Below are 27,135 nucleotides of genomic sequence, written 5' to 3' on the forward strand. Positions count from 1 at the left end.
AGAAAATTGGCATTTGCTATGCTCTGTTATATGACTTCCTAAATCCAGATTAATCTCTGACCCTCAAATATGGGCTGCAGTCAACTCATTTCATGCAAAACATTCCCAGATGTGCTGCAGGTAAAACAAACAAACAACAAAAAAAAATGACTAATCCTTTCTGCAATAACAATATGATTGGCATCCTGTATGGGCAGATAACTCATGTGATGGGAACAGCTTGAATTCCTCAGGCAGTTTCTCAACTACACACCACCTCCAGTTTCATTTTAAAATCCAAGCCAATCTGAGGTTTCTGAACAGCTAATAGTACAGCTTGATCATTCTCAATAGAAAGGTCACTGTGGTCTCATCCCATAACAACTTTGAGAACTGGCTTTATGTAATAACATGGGTTATAAGGTAGCAGATGGCTTAAAGTACAGTAGTCTTGTGGGCTTGCATATAATCACTTAATTAAAAGAATGAAACAAAGCATTCAGCACTGCATGTGTGATAAAACAATTAAAGGTGTAGCTTATTCTTAGAAAACAGCCCCAAAGTGATATGGAAACAACACCAAATGCAAAGGCAAACACTTGGAGGTTATTATCAAGTCTCCTCATTCCCGGGACAGCACCAATGGCTTATTTTTCAAATGCACACAGTTCAGCTTTGTAGATAGCACTTTTCTTGGGAAGTAATAATTTGATGCCTCTTTACCATCTGGACTTGTTATAGCTAAGCACAGGTCCCCGTAAAAACCAGCTATTGTTGTCCCCATCAGCACAGCCTCAGAAGATAATAACCACGAACTTTCTGAAAAGAATCCTCATCACGGGCAATCACTTTAGTAGGACACTTACTTCTACTGGACTCTAGACCTACATCTGCCCTTTTGTCCTCTGTTGAATAAAATGTCTGGCATTGTGTCACCACAGAAGGCATGAAGGTCATGTTTAAAATGGGTATGTCATAGCCCTTATATGTGGACTTTAGAAAGAAAAGATACAAGTGGACTTACTTACAAAACAGAAAGCGACAGACTTAAAGAAATGAAATTGTGGTTGCCGGGGGGAAGGGATAGTTAGAAAGTTTGGATGGACATGTACACACTGCTATATTTAAAATGGACAACCAACAAGGACCTATGTATAGCATATGGAACTCTGCTCAATGTTATGTGCCAGGCTGGATGGAAGCGGGATTTGGGGAAGAATGGATACATGTATTATGTGTGGCTGAGTCCCTTCACTGTTTACCTGAAACTACCACAACACTGGTAATCAGCCATACCCCAATACAAAATAAAAGTTAAAAGTTTGGGGAAAAAGAATATGTATCTCAGTGAAACTATAAAATAAAATGGGTATGTCATGGATGTCCTGAATGGGAAGAGTGACCACAGGATGTGGAGGCTCACAGTGACTGACATTTCTAATTCATATTCCCTTTTTTCACAACCTCAAAGAATAGATTACCCCAGCTCTTTCCCAAAGCTTACACTCTTTTATCCCTATGATCAGAGCATCACTGAAATGAAGCATGACACCGAGAATTCTAAAGACTTCCCATAACTTGCTAAAAAAAAATGCCAGGAGAAATAAAACTCCCAAATAAATTGGTCTTTAACTCAAAATTCTCAACAGCAAATGAGGATGGTTTGGATACCTACAGGAGCCTGACTCCATAGTCAGCTATTGATTATTGGAAAAACATTCCCAAGAAAGAATAAGAACAGAGCAACTGATGTGAGTGCTGAGGGTTTGGCTGCTTACGTATCTGTACACAATGCATTAGTCTGCAGAAAAATCTTACCTTATGGGCAGACCTTAGTATGGGTTCATTTGATGAAGACTTCCCTTAGGTATATGTTTATCTGATTCCTACTTTAGGTTTATATGGTTTGAGGACTAAGGCTCCATGATAAGGCCTTTAGTCTGTTTTCCTTAAGATAAAAAGGCACCTTTGTAGCCCAAGGAAATTGGTGCAATAACCAGATCCAGTTGGCATTATACTGACTTCCTTTTGTATACTCCTAATTAGTTACACAGAGATACTCTGGAGAAATTTTGGTTTTAACAGTATGAAAACCTTAGCTTCAGCTACCTTAAGGTCTAAGCCAATTGTCTATGTATCATCTCACTTTGGAGAAAACTTGACAATGGTTAGCGAAGGATCTACAATGCACAGAATATTGTTTATAGGTAGTGTTTGAGAGGAGCTTTACATTGCTTACTGGGGTAGTTAGTTTGGGGGGGTTCCCACAGAAACGTATTATTGCAATTAGAAAAGGTCACGTGGAAGTGAAGCAAACTATCCACTCACTCATCAGCTCATTTATTTAACAAATAATACAGCGCACAGGCTTCCCAGGGAGCACAAGTGATAAAGAACCTGCCTGCCAATATAGGAGAGACATAAGAGATGTGGGATTGATCCCTGGGTCACGAAGATCCTCTGGATGAGGGCATGGCAACCCACTCCAGTATTCTTGCCTGGAAAATCCCCTGGACAGAGGAGCCTGGCAGGCTACAGTTCGTAGGGTCACAAAGAGTCGGACATGACTGAAGCGACTTAGCACACACACACATGCGCATGGCACACGTCTTTACTCCACAAGGCATCGAGGGAACAGAAATTAACAATGCACATTCCCTGGCCTTCAGAGTTTTCATTCCAGTAGAGGAATTAGTGAATGATCTAGAAGTCACCATACATTTTGATTAGTGCCATGAGGGAAATAAATAAAGGAGTGACAGTCTCAGAAAATGGGTGTGCAACTCAGCCTGAAGTAACTTCTCAGAGAAGGGGCCCTTGAATGGATTCACTGAGCAGACAAGGGGTAAAAGTCATTTTAAGCACAGGGAACAACATAGGCAAAGGCACATAGATTTGAGGACACAGTACATGGGAGAAACTAGATAGTTCATTGGGAGACAGAAATAATAGGGAAATAGTAGCAGACATTCAACATTATATACCATTGGTTGTTGGACAGCTATTGCTGGTGACGGCCATCCTGGGGCTTCCCTGATGGCTCAGCAGGTAAAGAATCCGCCTGCAGTATAGGAGACACAGGAGACACGGATTCAATCCCTGGGTTGGAAAGGGTATGGCAACCCACTTTAGTATTCTTGCCTGGAGAATCCCATGGAGAGAGGAGCTTCGAGGGCTACAGTCCATGGGGTAGCAAAGAGTTGGATGTGACTGAGCGACTAACACTTTCACTAAAACTGCAAAAATGAAACAAAGGCAGAACTACTAATTCAAACCATCACATCTGCTGGAAAACATAACAGTAGCTGGTCAAGCCCAGCATCTTTAGTATTTCTCAAATCAAAAAAAAAAAAAAGTCCATACATTTGTGGCTTGAGAGGTTGCACTGAAAACATTGCACTGCCTAGTCCAGGATAAGTTCAAACCACCCAGAAAGTGGATACTCCTCAGGTGTTTGAACACTGAACATAAAACTATAGTACACTATGTGCAGAAAGGGCTTCTAGGAAACCTGGATGCAGTCTTTCGGGCATTAGGAAACAACGTGTTTCCTACATAAATCATAAAGCCAAACTTGGTAATGATACGTATAACTTGAAGCTTTCAAACTCCCAGCTGAAATGACCCTGGTTTCTCAGACCACTGTTTTTACCTCTGTAGATGGTCAGGCAGTAAACAAACATCTACAGAGTTATCTCAAAGTACAGAACTGACAAATGAAAAAGTATATTTTTAATAATAGGGAATGACTACTCATGGTATTCCGGTCAAGGAGACAGTCCCTTAAGAAATGAAAATGGACAGACATATTATAACTTGAAATATATCATTGCTATACTGTAATGAGAGGAATTCCATATGGCAGAGGTTAAGAGCTTGAATTGCAGAATGAATTGAATAAGAGGAGAAGGAGACAATAGAAGATGAGATGGTTGAATGGCATAACCAATTCAATGGACGTAAGTCTGAGCATGCTCCGGGAGTTGGTGATGGACAGGGAAGCCTAGTGTGCTGCAGCCCAGGGGGTCGCAAAGAGTCAGACACAACTGAGCTACTGAACCAAACTGAACTGAGAAAGTAAGCGTAGTGTCAGACAGCTGGGACGCAAGATTCCCAGCTGCTCTGTGCCTCAGTTCCTCAATCTATAAAATGGGATGATGGTAGTATCAGCCTCATAAGATTGTTATGAGGATTAGAGGAGATAATACAGCTATAACGGTGGATCTAAAATTGAATCTAAAGAAAGCAAAGCACTTAATAATTCCTCTTTAACTTTAGCCACACTTGGATTCCTGGTGGATTTTTGCAACATTCAACTTGGCATCTATACCCTCATTTTCCCCTAGTTTTCTTATTTTTTCTTCACTTATATGTAATTTTAATGTAAATCCAGAAACATACATCTCTTCCCATGTAATATCACCCAATTGCCAGAAAAGAAGGCTAGTCCTTTGGAAAAATCAAGAAACTGGGCTCCACTCAGCTTTTTTGCTTATTGGTTGTATAAATTTTAGAAAGTCACTTCACTCTGTGAGCTTCAGTTTCCTCACCTATAAAGCAAAAAGCTTAGATTAGCTTCACAGCTCCTTCTAGCTCAAAAATGTAATGATCTCATAGCTTATTTATGTTTTTTCCAAAGTCACTGATAAAAATTTAATCTTACTTGGCCACCTCATATAGAATTTATTCCAAGCTATTCTATTTTAGTATATTTAAATTTTTATCCAATTCCTATCACTTTCCCCTTTTCATGAGAATCCAGGTAATGTCTCCAATACCTTGTTGAAGTCAGAGTTCATGGCTACAACTTCTCCCTAAATGGTCCAACTAATGTTGGAAGATTCTACTGAAATTCATTCTCAGTGAATCCATGCTGATTTCTAGCAACTTTTTTGTTCATTTCTAAATGCCTGCATGCTCTCTATAGGGAACTCTGAGAAAAAAAAATTACCAAAATATATCATGATTATTGATTTATATTTATTCCTGATTTATAGTTCCTGAACTTTCTCTTACTCCTCCCTTTTTATCCTCTGACAGTCCTCCCATTATTAATTTCTCAGAAATTATTAGTAGTAATTACTTGATTTAATCTGTGATTTCTTCCAGAATTCAGAACCGGAGGAAAACTTAATTGATTACGGACCCTTCTTGTGGTCTTCTCCCCGGCTTGGATGTGAGAGAACTTTTTCATATATTTGTATCACAATCTCCAGATTAGGAAACATTCTCACAAAGGCACATAAGGAGGCAGAAAGGACTAGGCAGTGTCTTGCTTTCACTCATTTAGAGCCAACTCTCCCAACCAGTGATTCGCTCCCTTCTTACCACAACTTCTCCTAAAATATAATTGAAAACCAATCATAGCAACAATCAGCATCAGTCCATTTTCACATTCTGTGCTTTATTCTTCCTGGTTCTCACAGGTTCGTGCCAGTCTTGTATATTGTCCCAGGCCTGCCCAAGGACTAACACACCTACAGGTTTCGTCTCTCTTGCTAGTTCTTTCAGCACTCACATGGCTCAATGCAGCTTAGCCATCCAGTGGCTTCTTTGGAAATCTTGACTTGTCTGTCTTATTGAGACTATTCTGTATTATTTTAATTATTTTTTAAGTTTTCCTATTGCTCTTAAGCTATATATCTTTTTATTAGAGTTTCTAACCATGAAAAGTATCTCTCTACTTTTAAAGCAATTTTCCCTAAAGAATGTAAGTAGATCTTTCTGCCCTTCCTCCACTCCTACTAACACTATAACTGGGTAACTTTCTTCCAAAAGTCCACATGATTTCTCCATCCTAAAATGATTCTTCTATTTTTAAAATGATGTCCAGTGTAGATGTTCTCTTACACCTTCATGTTTTCACAGAGGAAACCACATGGCCAGTAAAGCAAATCAAGAATGTTTCAGATGGCCGGTTTTATGGTAAAAAGAAAGCTCCTAGTAGCAATTAAACCACAATACTGCTTCTGTTCCTCCCTCCTGTTCTTCCTACCTGGGTGCCCTTCTGTGCTTCAGACCTCAGATTCACAGTCACACAGGAAACAGCAGACTCAAGGTTATGAGAGGGCAGCTACAGTCCTTCAGGTCAAAAGACCTGCTTCTAAATTGTAATTTTGCCTCTACTTTCTAATCCTATGATCACAAACAGAGGTCTTCATCTCAGTTTCTGCACTGCTACAATGGAGAAAACAACATTCATCATAAAAGGCAGTTGTGAACATCAAAGGAGAAAATACACATATAAATGCCCAGTACAGTAGTCACTGGCTTTACAACAGAATAAATAATTTTGAAAATGCACAAATCAAACTAAGAACTTTATTCTTCTCTAGAAGTCAGGCTGGAGAGGGTGAGAGAGGGAAAGAAAATGAGATTTATAATCTGCTTATTTCTGTGGTGTTTAATTTTTATATTAAGCATTTTTACTCATGTAATCTAAGGAAATTAGTATTAAAATGAATGGTTCACCATGACAAAAGGCCTCCAACGCTTTGTTCTATCATTCATTTGCATTACATGTGTTTCAAAAATGTAAATGTAACTCTGAACATCATCCTCTGACTATATGATTGCTCCATGCTATTTAAGAGGTAATACAATTGAGGTTACACTTTAGTAGAGTTCCATTCTCATGTTTAGCTCACTAAATGTGCCTCCTTTTTCTAAAGTAGGCTGTAGTCTCCTCATTAAAACACTCATACACAAGCTATTGTATTATTGAAGTAGAATTGATTTACAAAGTTGTGTTAGCTTCAGGTGTACAACAAAGTGATTCAGATATATAGATAGATACATATTTTTATATATCTATATATATTCCTTCAGATTCTTTTCCATTATAGATTATTACAAGATATTGAATACAGTTCCTTGTGCTACACAGTAGATCCTTATTGTTTATTTTGTACATAATCATTTGTATATCAGATAACTACTCATAAAATGATAGCAATCGCTGCAGTTGTATTCTAACCGACACCTATCCAAACCTGCTACATTTGTGCCCCTTCCTACCCAGAGAATCTTCTCCATATCGCTATCATTCTATGCCCAGTTCACTCTCTTGTACGTCTGCCTTGTTTGTAAATTGTTCTCAGATATCCTGGAGAGGTAGACATGGAGCCACAGGATCCTATTCATCAAAGGACAAGAACTTTTTCTTTACTCATATCCCTCTAGGAGAAGGAAGTTTCAACAGTTTAGGATTCTTCCGCTGTGGTTCCTAGCTGCCAGAAATTATGTCTACGGGCATTTTTCAGGTCCTTTCATTCTCTGCCTCCCTGAAGGGTTCAGATCCTGATGAACAGAACTTGAAGATTAGAAAACTGTAGCATCCAGAAGAGATGGTCTCTCCAATGTCATCCAAAGTCTCCATAATCAAGCCAAGTCCGTGCACAGACAGGGGTCTCATCACAGTCTGCCACAGTGCTACTTACATTCGAAAGAAGCCAGGTACTCAGTACAGAAGTGATGACAGTACTGGCTCAGTGCCATCGCAATCAGGCTGAGTAAACAACCAGCACTCCCATGTTCAAATGAATCAGGAGAGTCCATTTTGTTCAGGGTCTCCAGCCCTGAGAAAAAATAAATGGCATACTAGCCTTCATCCACCCACTTACCCATTCACTCACCTCTATTCCCCAAAATTCACTCACATCCTAGTATATATACATATATTAAAAGTCAAGATGCAAAAAAAGATCTGGATCCTAAATTTGCATTATGTTGCGTGCAAAGTGCCAGATTTTCTTGCTGTTCTATTCGTAGTTACACGAGAGGTACCATGATTTGCAAAGATATAGAAAACATTTTTGATAGCTCTGGGCTATATCAAGTATTGGTTTTAGTAGCAGGCCAGATTTCTGAGAACACGCTGTGTGGCTGTGTATGAATATGGCTGTTGGTTTCCACTGCCAGTTGAAATGATGATTAACCAGGACTCAGCTGTCAGTTGTTTGATGTTACTTGTGCTCTTTGCTAACAGCTGCCTACTTCAAGCTGTGCTTCCTACATGTCAAACATAAACCCGAAACCGCAACTTTCAGAAGGGAAATTTCAAAGTTCTCATCGAGTATGTTGGAATAGTCAACATTATTTCCAATTAAAGTCTACTTAGTATATTATGTAACTAAAATCATTGTAAAGATAGAAATGTTCAGAATATGTGAGGTAGCCAGGAAAAACAAAAACTTATTAGATTTACATACAATCTGCATATATATTTTAAAATGTATAAACTTCACAAATACTCTATGCATAAAATGTTCCTTGATATGCTGTTTCCTTTTTTATTCTGTAATAAATAAGAAGTGAAATATTATTCCAAGGTAAATTATAAGAAATGTACATTCTTTATTCAGAATAAACTTTAAACATTTTAAAGTAAATAGTTCTTTATTGACAAGGTCCTCAACACTCCCTAATTTGCTTTTTAATCAAAAATATCATAAAAATAGCATTTGTATGCTTGGGCTATGTATAATCCAAGCAGAAACAAAATGTTAAAAAGGTGAAGAAAATGTTGGTCAAGCTCTTTAAGGTTAGAAAGGCATATGCCTAAACTTGGGGTGGGCCAAAAAGAATGGATTTTTTTTTTTTTTTGGCTTAACCTAGATAATAAGTGTCTAATTTGGACTGTCCATGTGGCATACAGTTCCCAAATTAAATTCTTTCAGAGACTGCCTTTTTTAGCAAAAGAGGGGGAAGTGAGAATTAGACAACACCCAGGCTCTTTCTGTACAACCACAGCCAAGTTTGTCTAAAAACCGAATTTGGCTAATTCACTGTAGTTCATTGTTAGACTCAGTTATAAGAGGGCTCCAGAAACTTAAAGCAGCCCCCATTCACACCTGAACAGAACTGAGTCTGTTCCAGGATGTAGTATAAAGTCTAGGAGAGACAGAAACATGCCCTTCTCATTTCTCTTTGTCTTTTCCCAACACTTGAATTACCTGCTTGGAACCTCTTTCCTAATTCCCCAAATATAGTGTCCAGGAATGCAGCTGGCAAAGCGTCCAGAACAGCTTAGCAGTCTGGAGTTGCAAAGGGAGCTGGGCTTTACCCAGTATGTTTCATCTTTCCTGTGCAGTCAGTTACCTCCAGATTTCTAAAAAAATGGTACCTGCCTTGTCTCCCTCCCTCCCCCAGGTGGCAAACCTGCTGAGGCTCTTCCAGATCCCACAGATAAGCTACGCATCCACCAGCGCCAAACTCAGCGACAAATCGCGCTATGATTACTTTGCCAGGACCGTGCCCCCCGATTTCTACCAGGCCAAAGCCATGGCCGAGATCTTGCGTTTCTTCAACTGGACCTACGTGTCCACCGTGGCCTCGGAGGGCGACTATGGAGAGACGGGGATCGAAGCCTTCGAGCAGGAAGCCCGCCTGCGCAACATCTGCATCGCCACTGCGGAGAAGGTGGGCCGCTCCAACATCCGCAAATCCTACGACAGCGTGATCCGCGAGCTGCTGCAAAAGCCCAACGCGCGCGTTGTGGTCCTCTTCATGCGCAGCGACGACTCCCGGGAGCTCATTGCCGCTGCCAGCCGCGCCAACGCCTCTTTCACCTGGGTGGCCAGCGACGGCTGGGGTGCGCAGGAGAGCATCATCAAGGGCAGCGAGCACGTGGCCTATGGCGCCATCACCCTGGAGCTGGCCTCGCAGCCCGTCCGCCAGTTCGATCGCTACTTCCAGAGCCTCAACCCCTACAACAACCACCGCAACCCCTGGTTCCGGGACTTCTGGGAGCAGAAGTTCCAGTGCAGCCTCCAGAACAAGCACAACCACCGGCGTCCTTGTGACAAGCATCTGGCCATCGACAGCAGCAACTATGAGCAGGAATCCAAGATTATGTTCGTGGTGAATGCAGTGTATGCCATGGCCCATGCCCTGCACAAAATGCAGCGTACGCTTTGCCCCAACACCACCAAGCTCTGCGACGCCATGAAGATCCTGGACGGGAAGAAGCTGTACAAGGATTACTTGCTAAAGATTAATTTCACAGGTAAGCAAGAAGCCTTTAATCAATTTTCTTCTATGATGCAAATAGTGGAATCAAAGAGGAATCAAATTCCTCTGCCCCAACCCAGAAATCTTTGTTTCAGAGCCACCCAAGCGATTCAAACTGAAATATTCCAAGATGCAATATGATGGGTTTTTTATGTCGGTTACTTATTTTCTTGTGAATATCTTGTCTGGTACACCACATGAGATTGAAGACCCCCTAGGCTGGACTGACCTGCGGTAGCTGCCTAGATGTGGGCTATGCCACATTTGCTCTCTTTCTTGTGATTAGCTGTGGGATATGACACCTGCGCAATGAGCATTTAATCTTCTTTAGCAGAACTGACAACTCTCTAAGGAACATGAACTTCCAAGCTTTCCTTCTGGGTGATTTGAGCAAAAGAGTCTCATAACTTTCACAGTGGGGGTGAGAAAAAAAAAGTCACTCTTTTTCCAGAGCCTAATTAGGGAAGGAAAGAGAAAAACACTCAGAGCATGGTGATTCCAGGCATTCGAATTTATATCTTCTGCTGTACAGCAGCATTTCCATGTCAGTATTAAGAGTTGTGGATTTTTCTCAGATTATCTTATGAAATGAAACTGTTTTCCTGGGAGCTTGACTTTAAGCAAACTGAAAACTGATGGAAGTCATTCTGATATAGAAGTGAACATCCAGAGGTGTGTTCAAAGTGGCTTTTGCTGCTCTATTTGTTTATAAATATGGTCTATACATTTCTCAATATAGCACTGTGTTTTAACGTACTGCTAACATATTAAAAAAAACACATCTTTAGAATTGCATGCTCTTCTACAGTGCATGCGATATCATTGCATTAAGGTACCAGTTCTGGGGAATTTTGCTTAAACCTAAGTCATAAAGTGGTAAGTAATATTACTGAGTACAAAAGATTTTGATGCCAAAAATATTCCAAGGAGAGAACACTTTCATTTGTCTAAGTTGCTAATCATCTCCCATGCCACTAGTGCGTCATTCTAGTCTGCAGAGTCTGTTTCAATTGATTTATCATCCAAGGCATGAAAGTTTTTATGCTCAAATCATATTATCAGTGAAGCAAGTAGCAATTCTCACTTCTCCCTTATAGATAATCACTCAGAAGTCAAATGGACTGAAAAAAATCAATGGTAGTACTGAAAGAAGACCCCAAGACAACTGGCTTCTAGTCCAGAACTCTCACCCCTACTTTAGCCCAGAAAATAAGCACCAAAATTATCAGCCTGCATTTTTGCACATCCTTTCTTCATTCTACACAGAGAGAGCCAAAAGTGGCTAAAATTGATTATGTCAGCATTCGCTCCTATTCATCTGATGGATACCACCTCTTAACATTAGAACAGGCACTGAAAATGGTAAAGATGAAGCCTTTCCTGTGCCCTGTATTCCCATAGGTGTATTCCATATAAGAGCATGTGTGTGTGTGTGTGATATACATGTATACACGTCCAGGATTGATCTCAGATCAGTTCGCACTGATGACTCCAGAATATAAGAATGGACCACAGAGTCAGTAAAAAAAAAAGAAAAAAAAAAGGACTATCTTTAGACATAAATGAACTCTCAGATTATAAATAGCATCTACAATGCACTTAATTCTTAAAGCTGAATAAGATAAGCAACTTCCTTCCCTTTCAGACTACCCTTGGGGTAATCATTCATCTTTATGCATCACAAGTATTAATTAACTCTATTATTCTAGTTTGTTACTCCTTGGTATGCAAATATACAAATATATCCACTCATTAACAGCTAATAGAATGAAAATTCTTGGATTTCAGAGAGCCTTTGCAAAGTTTTTCTTGTAACCAAAATATTTTCCTTGATTTCACTGATTGAGTCTTAAATGGCAAAGAAAAATGAAGAAATAAGGCTATTATTTGGATAAATGAAACAACAGGATCTTCTTTTTGTCTGCCTTGTTCAATTACTGGCTTTGAGTCTACAATTTAGTTTGGCTGTGGAGACCTGACCACAAAGTGCTATTTTCGCCTTCTCAATTTGCTCGACATTACTACTAGTCACTCTCCATCTCTGAAGAGAATAGCAGGGTGAAAAACAGATTCACACTACAGAAAAGAGAGGGAATTTAGACCAGCTACCAGGCACATATGCATAGCAGCAAGACTTGGGCAAGAAAATGCCTTACTATGAGAGGATCCTGAGATGCTAAACTAGCTAAATATGTCTGTTGGAAGAATAAGGTAACCTAGTAAACTCCTGAAAAGTACATCTGTTTTACATTTTTTGGAAATAGTCTCTCTGATTCTCTAACTTGAATACTGAGGCAGTGGATTAAGCACAATAGTGAACACCTCAGCAAACATTGCACAGTCTTCTCTGGGATCAAATAGTCCTCATGCACCCATCTGCTTGTTCTCAGTGCATCTACTCCAGGATTCTTCTGGCAGACAGTTGTAGTCAATCCCCTTAGAGCCCTAGTCCTCACAGGATGGAAGCTCTAAGCCTCCTGAGACTACTCCTCTGTTCCTGGGTATATTCCTACTAACTCATTCCAATACTGGCCACTATGAGTATTCCTTAAAGTTAACCAACTGTGAATATTTCTTTTACAAAAGAGATTTTTGCAAAACTATGTATGCTGTGTTAAAAAGACTTCTAAATAGTGAGTCCTCCTGGCATAAGATCTAGTGACTCTCTACCTCTCTAGACTCATCTTCTGCCACACACCCAGCATTCACCCTTCCTTTCATTAAGACTACTTTCAGATCACCATGAACATCATGCCTTTCTTTATGCCTTTGTGCCCTCTGTATATGCTATATCCTCTACCTGGAACATGCTCACCCCATCCCCTTCTGTCAGGTCTAGCCCCTTTACTTATTCCATCCTAACTGCTACTACCCTGGTCCAAGCTGCCAACACCCACCTCCAACCCATCCACAGCACAGCAGTCAGGATGGCCTTTTACAGTGTTCAGTTCAGTTCAGTCACTCAGTCGTGTCCGACTCCTTAGGACCTCATGGACTGCAGCACGCCAGGCCTCCCTGTCCATCACCAACTCCCGGAGTTCACCCAAACTCACGTCCATTGAGTCAGTGATGCCATCCAGCCATCTCATCCTCTGTTGTCCCCTTCTCCTCCTGCCCCTAATCCCTCCCAGCATCAGAGTCTTTTCCAGTGAGTCAACTCTTCGCATGAGGTGGCCAAAGTACTGGAGTTTCAGCTTTAGTATCATTCCTTCCAAAGAAATCCCAGGGCTGATCTCCTTCAGAATGGACTGGTTGGATCTCCTTGAAGTCCAAGGGACTCTCAAGAGTCTTCTCCAACACCACAGTTCAAAAGCATCAATTCTTTGGCCCTCAGCTTTCTTTATAGTTCAACTCTCACATCCATACACGACCACTGGAAAAACCATATCCTTGACTAGACAGACCTTTGTTAGCAAAGTAATATCTCTGCTTTTTAATATGCTGTCTAGGTTGGTCATAACTTTCCTTCCAAGGAGTAAGCGTCTTTTAATTTCATGGCTGCAATCACCATCTACAGTGATTTTGGAGCCCAGAAAAATAAAGTCAGCCACTGTTTCCATTGTTTTCCCATCTATTTGCCATGAAGTGATGGGACCAGATACCATGATCTTAGTTTTCTGAATACTGAGTTGTAAGCCAACTTTTTCACTCTCCTCTTTCACTTTCATCAAGAGGTTCTTTAGTTCTTCTTCACTTTCTGCCATAAGGGTGGTGTCATTCTGAGGTTATTGAAATTTCTCCTGGCAATCTTGATTCCTGTTTGTGCTTCATCCAGTCCAGCATTTTTCATGATGTACTCTGCATATAAGTTAAATAAGCAGCGTGAAAATATACAGCCTTGATGTACTGTTTTTCCTATTCAGAACCAATCTGTTGTTGCATGTCCAGTTCTAACTGTTGCTTCTTGACCTGCATATAGATTTCTCAGGAGGCAGGTCAGGTGGTCTGGTATTCCCATCTCTTGAAGAATTTTCCACAGTTTGTTGTGACCCACACAGTCAAAGGCTTTAGCATAGTCAATAAAGCAGAAGTAGATGTTTTTCTGAAACTCTCTTGCTTTTTCGATGATCCAACAGATGTTGGCAATTTGATCTCTGGTTCTCTGTCTTTTCTAAATCCAGCTTGAACATCTGGAAGTTCATGGTTCATGTACTGCTGAAGCCTGGCTTGGAAAATTTTGAGCATTAATTTGCTAGTGTGTGAGATGAGTGCAGTTGTGCGGTAGTTTGAGCATTCTTTCGCATTGCCTTTCTTTGGGATTGGAATGAAAGTCAGAGGAAGTCACTCCTGTACTCAAAACCTCTTAGAGAGTCTCCGCATGTCGCTCACAGTCAAAGTCAAACTTCTAACAGTGTTCTACAAAATCCAACCTAGTTGGCCCACCCCTGGCTCCAGCATCCCTTTTACCGCTGCTCCCTTGCCATCATCTGTTACCTTCCTCTCTTGCTCACCTCACTCCAGCCAGCCTTGTTTCCAAACTTAGGGCTTTTCCACTCCCAATTCCCTCTGCCTGGTAAAGCCCTTTCCCCAGACATCCCTATAGCTAATTTATTCCCTTACTTCCATCGGGCTTTCCTTAAATTCTAGTTTCTTATTGAGGCCCACCTGGCAATGCTTCTTAAGATGGCAATGCCCCCAGTCCCTACCACATGTGCCCCTGTTTCCCTTTAACCTGTTCTACATTTTCTTTCACTCTATTATTTTTTCACCTTCTCTTTTATGGATAATATTTACATTTTCATGTTTATTCTTTATTGCTTGATCTTTGCACTTGAATATAAACTCCTGAAAACAGAAATTATTATCAGTTTTATTCACTGCAGTAGCCCCAGCATAATAAGTGTTCAGTAAATATTTGTTGATTATGACTAGCACTTAACACCCATATTTGTGTTTCCTTCTCTGTCTCCATTACTAGATTGTGAACTTTTTCAACGCAGAAAACATATGTTCCATCTCTGATCTCAAATACACAACACATTTACTGGTATAGAGTGCAAAATATATTAGTGTTTACCAAAGGAATATGGGATGAGAAAAATAATCAATAGCTTTATAATGTGATTCTTTTTTGTGAAAATTAAATGTATATTTCTTCATTAACAAATGAATTTCAAGAAAGAAAAGTTTATGACTTCTAGAATGACTGGCTTTTTTTTTTTTTTAACCTAAGCACTGTCCATTGGTTCTATCTTTGTATTTGAGGCAAATTTAAAACCAAAGAGCATCAGCACTGGATCTGGGATTTGTTCCTGTTTTATATATGAAGCCCCATAACTGAAAGTAATTTGCCCAAGATCATCATCTTCGTAGTGGCAAGGAGCAAAGTTGAAATCCAGGTCATCAGACCCAGTGCTGCTTTTATACATACACGGGAACTCTGGGAAGTTGGGGACGTTGATCCCAAACACCTAACACAGTGACTGACACATGCTCACTGTTTATTAATGGAGTGCTTATTAAAGGAATAAAAGACAGTCGGTCAATAAGTTCGAAATACGCTTCTTCTTGCTCTCCTTTTCATTATACCCTTAATGCCCCTGGATCACTTTCTCAATTATTTGGAGCTAAGGTTATTCATAAAACAGCCAAACTTTGGAAGCTGAGCCTTAAACCTTAGGATATTAAAAGAAAAAAAAAAAAAAGCTTCAAAGTATTCTTTTATTAGTAAAATTTTTTCCATCTGAAAGAGCCATGTCATGTTGAATTTTAAAATAAATATTTAAATCAGAATTATGTTTGGTGGCAGGAGACTTTTCCAAATCATTTTGAGTAAACTTCCATGCACTCATCATATAAAAAGAGAGCTTAAACTCACCAATCAGATAAAAACAGAGGAGACAGAGAGGGCTATGAAACAGTTGAAGAAATGCAATGCCACTGTCATTTTGTATGTTCGTGGTCTGGTACAATGCCTCTCACTTTTTATTATGAGACGAGCTCCAGAAAATGGAATAGACTAAAACCACAGAGTTCCAAAAGGCCTTCCTCAAAGAGAACCATACTTTTATTCCTCACTTGACAGAGGTGGAAATTCAGGATGTCAGCATTGTGATCTTCACTTACTGAAACACCTAGAAGTGAACGCAACTGTCAGGGTGACGTGGTAACTAGAGTACACCCAGTTCAGAAGAAAGCATTCCCACCTACTGTGCACACTGCCTGGGTTCTCCAAGGCACAGCCAGAGTGAGGATGCCTTATCTTGGGAATAACACTCATAGCATTCCTTTGTGTGATTCACAAGCCTGGGCTAAAATGTTCGAGAATGGAAAAACTGAGAATTTTACACAGTAGGAAACTGATCCAAGATCATAGAAAAAATAGGTGGTAGAACAAATCCTCAAGGTCCTGATGTAGCCATGGATTCCAGCTGAAGTTTAGACTTTAGTCCAGGTCCTGGGGACCCAGCAGTAAACAAGACAGCTGGAGTTCCAACTCTGTGAAGCTTACACCAACAGCCAGTCCCCAGAACATCCTCAAAATATAGAAGCAGGATTAGTGGGGCTGCATAAAAAAGAATGAAATAATGCCATTTGCAGCAAGATGGATGGACCTAGAGGTTGTCATACTAAGTGAAATAACTCAGAGGAAGACAAATATATGATACCACTAATATGTGAAATATTAAAAAATGATACAAATGTACTTATTTACAAAATAGAAACAGAAAACAAAGGTGTGGTTACCAAAGGGGAAAGGTGGGAGGGAAGGGATAAATTAGGAGGTTGGAAGTAACATATACACATATTAATATATGTAAAATAGATGACCAACAAGCACCTACTGTACAGCACAAGGAACTCTACTTAATATTCTATAATAGCCAATAGGGAAAAGAATCTGACAGAGGATACATACATGTATATGTATGACTGAATCGCTTTGCTATACACCTGAAACTAACATAACATTGTACATCAACTGTACTCCAATATAAACAATTTTTTTAAAGAATTAGTGGTTCTGCAATAGTATTCTTGTCTGGAGAATTCCATGGAGGAGCCTGGCGGGCTACAGTCAGTAGGGCTGCAAAGAGTCAGACACGACTGAAGCAACTTAGCACGCACACACACGTTAAGTTTTGTGTTCTATTTGGTTTTGAGTTTTGTTTTGGATTGGAAAATCATTGTGTATCTTATCCCCAGAATAAATCTAAATTCACTGAACAAATCTTACTCCCAAGACTTGAATTATAAGCAAAGAGGGCAGCTCCTTGTTAGTACCGGACCTGGTAATCAACAATGGGCTGAAGAGTAGAACACACAGCTGTGAAGGGTTTTTGTTCATTTGTTTGTTAGTTGCTTTTCCCTTTCTCTCTCTCTTTGTGGCACACTTGTCTCCTGGTACCAGCCAAGAGACAGACTCCTGAGATCAGAGGGGCCTGGAGCTCACGGAGATGGTCTAGCTCTGTTCTTATGTTTACAATTCTCCAAACCTAAAAGAGGAGCAGAGGCAGAAAATGGGTAGTCCAGCCTCACAGCCCCATTCAGCTCTGCATCTGACTCAGCCGGTTGGTAGAATGTTCACTCCTGTTGGGAGCTGTAATCACAGAGCACAGGCCAGGAAGGGCAGGTTTTCTGGGACACTGCACTCTTAAGGAATATGTGTGAGCTGGCCCCAACCCAGCAAGGCTCTCCTCTTGAAAAGTCCAGGGCCATCCAAGGCACAGCAAGGAAGCCAAAATGGTAATGGCCACATCTTTAGATGAATGGGCTTTGAAGTTCCTGAAAGAGCAAACTGCTCTTGATCTTGCTTCCTCCCCTGGAACTTTTATAGTTCCCACAAAAGCACAGAAACTTGTTCCAGCTCTGCTGATCAAAAGCATTTGCAAAATGTAAAGATAAATATCCTGTACTTTTTTTTTTGCCCCCTTTTCTCTCTGGTCAGCTTCCTGGGGTCACCAGAATAAGATCTAAACCCCCAAAGGACACTGCTCACGCAGTTACTTATTTGTTTATACATCATGCATCTGTGCTTTGGTCGCCTAGAAGCTTGAGAAATGACTCTCATTTTAAGGTCACACAGTGGAGAACAGGAGCCTCTAGAAAACCTAATTTGCCACTTTGGCCTGAGCTTTCTGCTGCTGCTGCTTGTTATTATGATCATATGGTTGTTATTATTATTATCATGATTATTCCATAATGCTTACTTTTTCTCAATCCGTTTGAAGAGCCATCCTGTCAATGAAGCAGAAAAACATAATCATCCCCAATAAAATGGATTTTACCATCTTGCTAATTGGAAAAAAATAATACGATGAATGTGCTATTTCTTCTATGTGTCCAGACTCTGGGACACTGTGGTGTATTTACAAGGACATTACAGTAAAGGTGTCTGGAGACTGAAGAAAATATTCAGACCATTTTTAAAAATACATAATCAACATATCCTTCAAAAATAAACTTAGCCTACAATCCTAACTTTCAGGATACCCAGGGAGCGCCTTTTATGGGAAGTTCCCCAGAGCTGGGTTTAGTAAAACTTCCTAGGAACCTAGCAAAATTCTCCTAATGCCTAAGCAGTGAGCACAGCTTCTGTAGGTGATGGGAGCTGATGTTCTGAGCTGAGGAGTAAGCACTGAGGAGGCTGGCTAAGGGACTCAAGGACTGGTCACTCTTCTAACCACTCTCTTTTATTTATTTTTTAACTGTTCATTTTATATTGGAGTATAGTTGATAAGGCAATGGCAACCCACTCCAGTATTCTTGCCTGGAGAATCCCTTGGACAGAGGAGCTTGGTGGGCTGCTGTCCATGGGGTCGCACAGAGTTGGACACAACTGAAGCAACTCAGCATGCCTGCATGCATTGGAGAAGGAAATGGCAACCCACTCCAGTGTTCTTGCCTAGAGAATCCCTTGGACAAAGGAGTCTGGTGGGCTGCTGTCTATGGGGTTGCACAGAGTCGGACACGACTGAGGTGACTTAGCAGCAGCAGCACAGTTCATTAACAAAGGGGTGATAGTTTCAGGTGTACCACAAAATGATTCAGTTATACATATACATGTATCTATTCTTTTTCAAATTCTTTTGGCATTTAGGTTGTTACATAATATAACTGGGGTCATGTATCTTTTCAGACCATATTTTTTTCCAGATATATGCCCAGGAGTGGAATTTCAGGATCATAGATAACTCTATTTCTAGTTTTTTAAGGAACTTCCATTCTATTTTCCATAGTGATTGTACCAGTTGACTTCCCTCCAATGGTATAGGAGGGTGACCTCCCTCTTACTTTAAATACTTAACAGATGTCCACTGTATATTTAGTCACTATATATGACATCACCCGGCAAGATTACATAGTAATTCTTCACATTTTCCCCCAAATACCTAGCATTAAACCCGAGGTAATGTAGACACTCCACTTGGGTGTGTTTCATTTCAAAACTATGATAGCTAAATAATTCATTTCGCTAAGATAAATTGGAATTTGAAAAGGTGGCAGAGTCCCCAGAACTTATAGTGCTAAATAACATTTCAGAATATTCAAGTATTTAATTCCGTCCAAAAACTATTAACAATTTTACTAGCACAGAATCAACCCTATATTAAATTTGCACAATAACATCACAAATACAAGCTTATCCACAAACTAAGCCACTGACCCTAGTATAATTAGATGTTCTAAGACTGACCATTAATATTTTTGTTTATTATTTTAAAAAATCAAGCTTATTGCAATATAATTGACATACCACATTTTGCAAGTGTAAAGTGTGCAACATGTTGACACATTTATATGCTACAAAGTAATTACCATTATAGCCTTGGCTAACATCTCCATCCCATTACAGAATTACCATTACATTTCTGTGGTGAGAACATTTAAGAACTGTTCTCTTTGCAACTTTCAAGTATGTAATACAGTTTTATTGGCTATAATCACCATGTTTTACATTCAGTTCATTTCAGTTGCTCAGTCGTGTCCGACTCTTTGCGACCCCATGAATTGCAGCACGCCAGGCCTCCCTGTCCATCACCAACTACCGGAGTTGACCCAAACTCATGTCCATCGAGTCAGTGATGCCATCCAGCAGTCTCATCCTCTGTCGTCCCCTTCTCCTCCTGCCCTCAATCCCTCCCAGCATCAGAGTCTTTTCCAATGAGTTAACTCTTCGCATGAGGTGGCCAAAGTACTGGAGTTTCAGCTTCAACATCATTCCTTCCAATGAACACCCAGGACTGATCTCCTTTAGGATGGACTGGTTGGATCTCCTTGCAGTCCAAGGGACTCTCAAGAGTCTTCTCCAACACCACAGTTCAAAAGCATCAATTCTTTGGCGCTCAGCTTTCTTCACAGTCCAACTCTCACATCCATACATGACCACAGGAAAAACCATAGCCTTGACTAGATAGACCTTTGTTGGCAAAGTAATGTCTCTGCTTTTCAATATGCTATCTAGGTTGCTCATAACTTTCCTTCCAAGGAGTAAGCGTTTTTTAATGTCATTGCTGCAGTCACCATCTGCAGTGATTTTGGAGCCCAAAAAAATAAAGTCTGACACTGTTTCCACTGTTTCCCCATCTATTTGCCATGAAGTGATGGGACCGGATACCATGATCTTAGTTTTCTGAATGTTGAGCTTTAAGCCAAGTTTTTCCACTCTCCGCTTTCACATCCATCAAGTGGCTTTTTAGTTCCTCTTCACTTTCTGCCATAAAGGTGGTGTCATCTGCATATCTGAGGTTATTGATATTTCTCCTGGAAATCTTGATTCCAGCTTGTGCTTCATCCAGCCCAGCGTTTCTCATGATGTACTCTGCATATAAGTTAAATAAGCAGGATGACAATATACAGCCTTGACATACACCTTTTCCTATTTGGAACCAGTCTGTTGTTCCATGTCCAGTTCTAACTGTTGCTTCCTGACCTGCATATAGGTTTCTCAAGAGGCAGGTCAGGTGGTCTGGTATTCCCATCTCTTGAAGAATTTTCCACAGTTTATTGTGATCCACACAGTCAAAGGCTTTGCCATAGTCAATAAAGCAGGAATAGATGTTTTTCTGGAACTCTCTTGCTTTTTCCGTGATCCAACAGATGTTGGCAATTTGATCTCTGGTTCCTCTGCCTTTTCTAAAACCAGCTTGAACATCTGGAAGTTCATGGTTCACGTACTGCTGAAGCCTGGCTTGGAGAATTTTGAGCATTACTTTACTAGCGTGTGAGATGAGTGCAATTGTACGGTAGTTTGAGCATTCTTTGGCATTGCCTTTCTTTGGAATTGGAATAAAAAGTGACCTTTTCCATTCCTGTGGCCACTGCTGAGTTTTCCAAATTTGCTGGCATATTGAGTGCAGCACTTTCACAGCATCATCTTTCAGGATTTGAAATAGCTCAGCTGGAATTCCATCACCTCTACTAGCTTTGTTCATAGTGATGCTTTCTAAGGCCCACTTGACTTCACATTCCAGGATGTCTGGCTCTAGGTGAGTGATCACACCATCGTGATTATCTAGGTCATGAAGATCTTTTTGTATAGTTCTTCTGTGTATTCTTGCCACCTCTTCTTAATATCTTCTGCTTCTGTTAGGTCCATATCATTTCTTTCCTTTATCAAGCCCATCTTTGCAGGAAATGTTCCCTTGGTATCTCTAATTTTCTTGAAGAGATCTCTAGTCTTTCCCATCCTGTTGTTTTCCTCTATTTCTTTGCATTGATCACTGAGGAAGGCTTTCTTTTCTCTTCTTGCTATTCTTTGGAACTCTGCATTCAGATGCTTATATCTCTCCTTTTCTCCTTTGCTTTTCACTTCTCTTCTTTTCACAGCTATTTTTAAGGCCTCCTCAAACAGCCATTTTGCTTTTTTGCATTTCTTTTCCATGGAGATGGTCTTGATCCCTGTCTCCTGTACAGTGTCACGAACCTCATTCCATAGTTCATCAGGCACTCTGTCTATCAGATCTAGCCCCTTAAATCTATTTCTCACTTCCATTGTATAATCATAAGAGATTTGATTAAGTCATACCTGACTGGTCTAGTGGTTTTCCCTACTTTCTTCAATTTCAGTCTGAATTTGGCAATAAGGAGTTCATGATCTGAGCCACAGTCAGCTCCCGGTCTTGTTTTTGCTGACTGTATAGAGCTTCTCCATCTTTGGCTGCAAAGAATATAATCCTTCTGATTTCGGTGTTGACCATCTGGTGATGTCCATGTGTAGAGTCTTCTCTTGTGTTGTTGGAAGAAGGTGTTTGCTATGACCAGAGCGTTTTCTTGGCAAAACTCTATTAGCCTTTGCCCTGCTTCATTCCGTATTCCAAGGCCAAATTTGCCTGTTACTCCAGGTGTTTCTTGACTTCCTACTTTTGCATTCCAGTCCCCTATAATGAAAAGGACATCTTTTGGGGGTGTTAGTTCTAAAAGGTCTTGTAGGTCTTCATAGAACCGTTCAACTTCATGTTTTACATTAGATCCTCCAAATTTATTCCTCTTATCACCAGAAGTTATTGCTATATTGCTATACTAAAAAGAGTATAATTTTGAAACTTTTCAAAGAATATTTAGTTTTCACAGTGAATTAGTGTCAGGTACTGTAAAGTATGAAAAACATGAGTAACTGCATCCTTTCTACACTTAAGTAGCTTCATAACTAGTAAAGGCACTAAGAGAATATATCTTGCACTATACAGCATTTCATCTTTGGCATCTTAAGAGAGGGACAGGTAGAAGAGAGAGAATGTAGGTACAAAGAAGAAATCAACAGTGAGCTGGATTTTAGAAAAGGCTTTCTAAAATATAGAACACTGGATATGACTCATATTTTGTTAGAAGTGGAGAGGGAGAAGGAGACTTTCCAGGTGAATAAACCATTCCACACCACACCAGCATGTTAATAACTTTTAAAATGTGTCATTTCTCTTTAACTTGCAATAAATGCAGAGCTCTTTTGGAAACTAAAATTAAACAATAAAGTATTGATCTGAGTTTTTAGATTAGATCTGAAATGTGCCTTTTCAGTCTCCTCCTATAGAAAATGCATAAAATTTTCCAAAATCACATTGTTTGTGATCATTATCCTCTTATCTTAACCCTGAACTTCAGCTAAAACCAGTAGAGCTCTAACCTGAAGAAAGAATGAAAAGAAAAAGAAACCAGAGTTTATTGATTGCCAGCTGCCTTACAATAGCCATTGTACATTTCATTCATTAATTCTCACAAAAATCCTGTCAGCTAAGTAGATGTTACTTCCCCAGGTTTAAAGGTTTTCAATGAAACCCAAAGGAGTTAAATCACTGTCTCAAGTTTGCAAAGCTAAGTAGCCTCCAAAGCCAACTTAAGGCTGTTTCCTAATGACACATTATTTCCCACTATTGTTTCCTAAAGAGAGAAAAGGTCAGTTTATACTGAGAAAAAGGAGACAGCCTCATCATCATTTGGCTCGGCTTACTGTGTGAAGTTGCAGAAATAATAAAAAATTGCTCCAAAATGATCATGATCTGAAAAGAAGTCTGTTAACTCTTTCATTAATTGCCACAATGGTGTCTTCATAAAGAATGACTGTTTGCTGAGGCCTCCATTATATACTTCACTCCTTCTTCTGAAAGCATCTAATTGCACTAGATCAATATTCTTGATATCATACTGTTATTTCCAAAAATCAATAATAAATTGCAAAAAAAGAGTAATCAGGCTGCAGGTCACTGTATCTTAAACACTGTTTAAGATTGCATTTCTGCATTTTTCTTCCCTGTCACCCCATTCTCTCATTCTAATTATAAACCTTCATACTTAATTAAAAGCAAATTGATAAAAGAAAGAGGGAAAATAGTGGATGTGAAACCCTTCCAGAATTTCCATCCAAGACCATAATAATTCTGAGGGCTTGTTTGTTTAATGTATTTGAATGTTTTTTTTCTGTTCTGTTCTTATTGTTGGGTAGTGGTGGTTGTTTAGCACACATCACAAATCAGGTGTTCTTTCTAAAATTTTTTAAAATACGCTTGGGACTTTCATAAATTAGAACTTTTTTTTTTAAGAATTTTTCTGTCACTAAGTTTTGTTTATAGTTCCAATTATTGATCACATATGGTAGCCTTATACTAGCTTCTCCAGGTACCTAAAACGTCTTCTCAGGGATACAGGTATACATGGTTGATTCACTTGCTATAGAGCAGAAATGAACACAACATTGTAAAGCAATTATATTCCAATAAAAATATAGCAAAAAAGTCTTCTTATCCCTAAAATATTATAATCTAATAAAAATGTATCTTTAATTATCTCTATTTTATAAAAGTAGAAAACAAAGAAAATGTCTCAATCATCAAAAAGCAAGCTTTGGATAGTGAGGTCATTTATAGCCTCTTCATTTTTATTCATTAAGAACTCTGTGTCAACTCCAGATATATTTTAAATAAAATTATATATGAAAGTGAAAGTGTTAGTCGTTTAGTCATGTCTGACTCTTTGCAAGCCCATGGACTGTAACCCACCAGGTTTCTCTGTCCATGGAATTCTCCAGGCAAGAATACTGGAGTGGGTTGCCATTTCTTTCTCCAGGGGATCTTCCTGACCCAGGGGTCAAACCAGGGTCTCCTGCTTGGCAGGCACATTCTTTACCATCTGAGCCACCAGGGAAGCCCCCCAAATTTTATATGTGCATATATATATATATATATACACACAATATAGATATTAAGTTTCTACAAAATTTCTAAAAGGAAAACAATGCCAACTTCCAGAGATAAGTTCCTCCACTCTTTTGCCTATCTAAATTCTCCCTGTGAATATAACCTCTGGATAATCCCTCCTCCATTCAATTCCTCCCTTTTCAATGTAGAAATTTATTAAGTTCTTTTTCTGTCTTTTGTCTTGCAAGCATCTTTTGCTGCTGAATTAATCCAGTATTTAAACAGAATTTTTTAAAAAAAGGAACGTCTACTTTGTTTTATTTTTCTTCATTTCTTCAAAATTATTATAATTTTATTTAAAATGTTGTAGCAATATTTAGGATTCTGACAGACACTTTTAAAGTGAAGTAAGATCAATTCCTTTGACAACAGAAGTAAGAAAACAAGAGCTGGATATCCCAGTTCTCCACTCCTTTTTGCTGGTCTCTTCAGTTTAAATTTACATAGTAAATAGTATTTAAATTTAAATAGTATTCTGGCCTGGAGAATTCCATTAGACTGTATAGTCAATGGGGTCGTAAAGAGTTGGACATGAGACTGAGCGACTCTCAGTTTAAATTTAGTCGTCCAAGCTATTAGACCAGGGATTGAATGAAATGATACAGTTAATTCAATTCCATAACTACACAGGCTCATCCCTTTTCACCCTATCTCAAGCCACAATGTGACAAGGAGTTTAGTATCCTGTCCCTCATGTCTGATAGCCCATCACCAGAGCTCACTCCACCAATAAAAATGAAAACGTCACCAAAAGTTCAGAATCCTAAAACCCTAATGATAGTTGTAAAAATGTATGTCATTTACACTATCTTTTTTTTAAATATAAATTTATTTATTTTAATTGGAGGCTAATTACTTTACAATATTGTGTTGGTTTTACACTATCATTTTTAAAACACTTTGAAACACACTAAAACTAGATCCTATGAACTAGGTTGCACAGTTACTATTTATCATTTTACAGAAGAGGTGAAGTCACTTACCCAAAGTCAGAGAATAAAAACTCCTGGATTAGAATTCATGTCCCTTCATCGTTAGTTGTGATATGTCCCCTTGACAGCCTGATGAATGGTGTCAGATTCATGATGTCTGAGGAAGAAGATTTAGCTTCAGGACCACGGACCACTCAAGAGCTTTTGTGTAGCAAGGTTTTATTAAAGTATGAAAAGGGACAAAGAGAGTTTCTGATATAGACATCAGAAGGGGAATGGAGAGTGCCCTACTCACTAGTGTTAGCAAGGGAGTTATATGCTTTTTTAACTAGTTATTACAATAAATCAAAAGAATGTCTCAAGGTTGTAAAGATCTTACTAGACCCACTCCCATAATTTACATTTTAAGATAACAGGCTTAGCCAGAAGGTTTTCAGGAAAGAGAAACTGTCCTCAAGCAGGATACATTGTTGTTATATAATCCTTAGTAAAGAGTTTATGGTAGGCTGGTGGCTCAAATGGTAAAGCGTCTGCCTACAATGCGGGAGACCCAGGTTCAATCCCTGGGTAAGGAAGATCTCCTGGAGAAGGAAATGGCAACCCACTCTAGTACTCTTGCCTGGAAAATCCCATGGACAGAGGAGCCTGGTAGGCTATAGTCTATGGGGTCGCAAAGAGTTGGACACAACTGAGCAACTTCACTTTCTTTCTTTGTACAGAGTTTAGACTGAGTTGTTTGTTGTGTAATCATCAGTTCTGGAGTTAAGGAAAAAAGCATTTTATGTGACTAAGACTAAGGAATGTAGAGGGAAAGAAAAAAAAAGTGTTTGTCCTTACCTTCTCCTTGAGAATTCCAGACCCCTATCTCCACTTCGAGAGCCCTAGACCCCTTTCTCTTCCTCAGAGACCCTGGATTTCTTATCAACCTGCCTAGGAATTGACTCTCTCATTCCCTTCTTTTCTTCTAGGAGAATTATGTTGCCAAGGGAAAGGGGCATTGTTTTCATTTCATAACTACTTCCTGCTGTTGAGGGGCGTGGCCCCTAAATTGTTGAAGCAACGTTTTCTCCTAATCCTCATATTGAGGATCTCTGATCCAGGGGCCCCAAGAAATAGTTGGAGGAAGTTATCACACTCATAGGAGCACGGACAACCATTTGTAACTTAAAAGCTTTCAGACAGAAACAAACCACATTTTACAGTTACAGATGTAAGGCAAAATAGTCATTAAACCAAGCTAAAACATAATCAAAATTAAAAGCCACATTATGTCTATAATGTGTCCACCAGTACATCTTAGGACTGTTAGATGTCATCAGATCAAGAAGAGGCGTCACATACAATTGTTGTTGATGAAGGTTTTTGCAGAGTTGAAGAAAGTTCTTTCCTTGAAGTGGAGAAACCCACCATGTTAAACCTTCAGTTGATGGTGGGGGGGTGAGAGGATTGCTCCGCAGACCCAGCAATTAGACTGATTGTGGAATGCAGCATTAGAAAGAGTTCAGGACAGGACAGGGTTGACTTTAGGGTTAAACGGCAGACTCAGGACTTTTGGAGACAGCAGAAGCAAGCCCACCTAGATT

At 39.5% G+C, this 27,135-nt stretch overlaps 1 protein-coding gene across 1 annotated transcript in view; it reads left to right on the top strand.

The window, feature by feature from the left end:
* The window catches only part of GRM3 (glutamate metabotropic receptor 3), a 246,328-nt gene that overhangs the window by 157,669 nt on the left and 61,524 nt on the right, over positions 1 to 27,135 (top strand). The window contains exon 3 of the mRNA XM_086397193.1: positions 9,130 to 9,985. Coding sequence (XP_086253319.1) covers positions 9,130 to 9,985 — 856 coding nt within the window. The remainder of the gene's footprint in view (positions 1 to 9,129; positions 9,986 to 27,135) is intronic.

Source organism: Bos grunniens, chromosome 4 (assembly GCF_055505025.1).
Source record: "Bos grunniens cultivar Pamir isolate PY7600 chromosome 4, Bosgru_T2T1.0, whole genome shotgun sequence".
Classification (NCBI taxonomy): domain Eukaryota; kingdom Metazoa; phylum Chordata; class Mammalia; order Artiodactyla; family Bovidae; genus Bos; species Bos grunniens.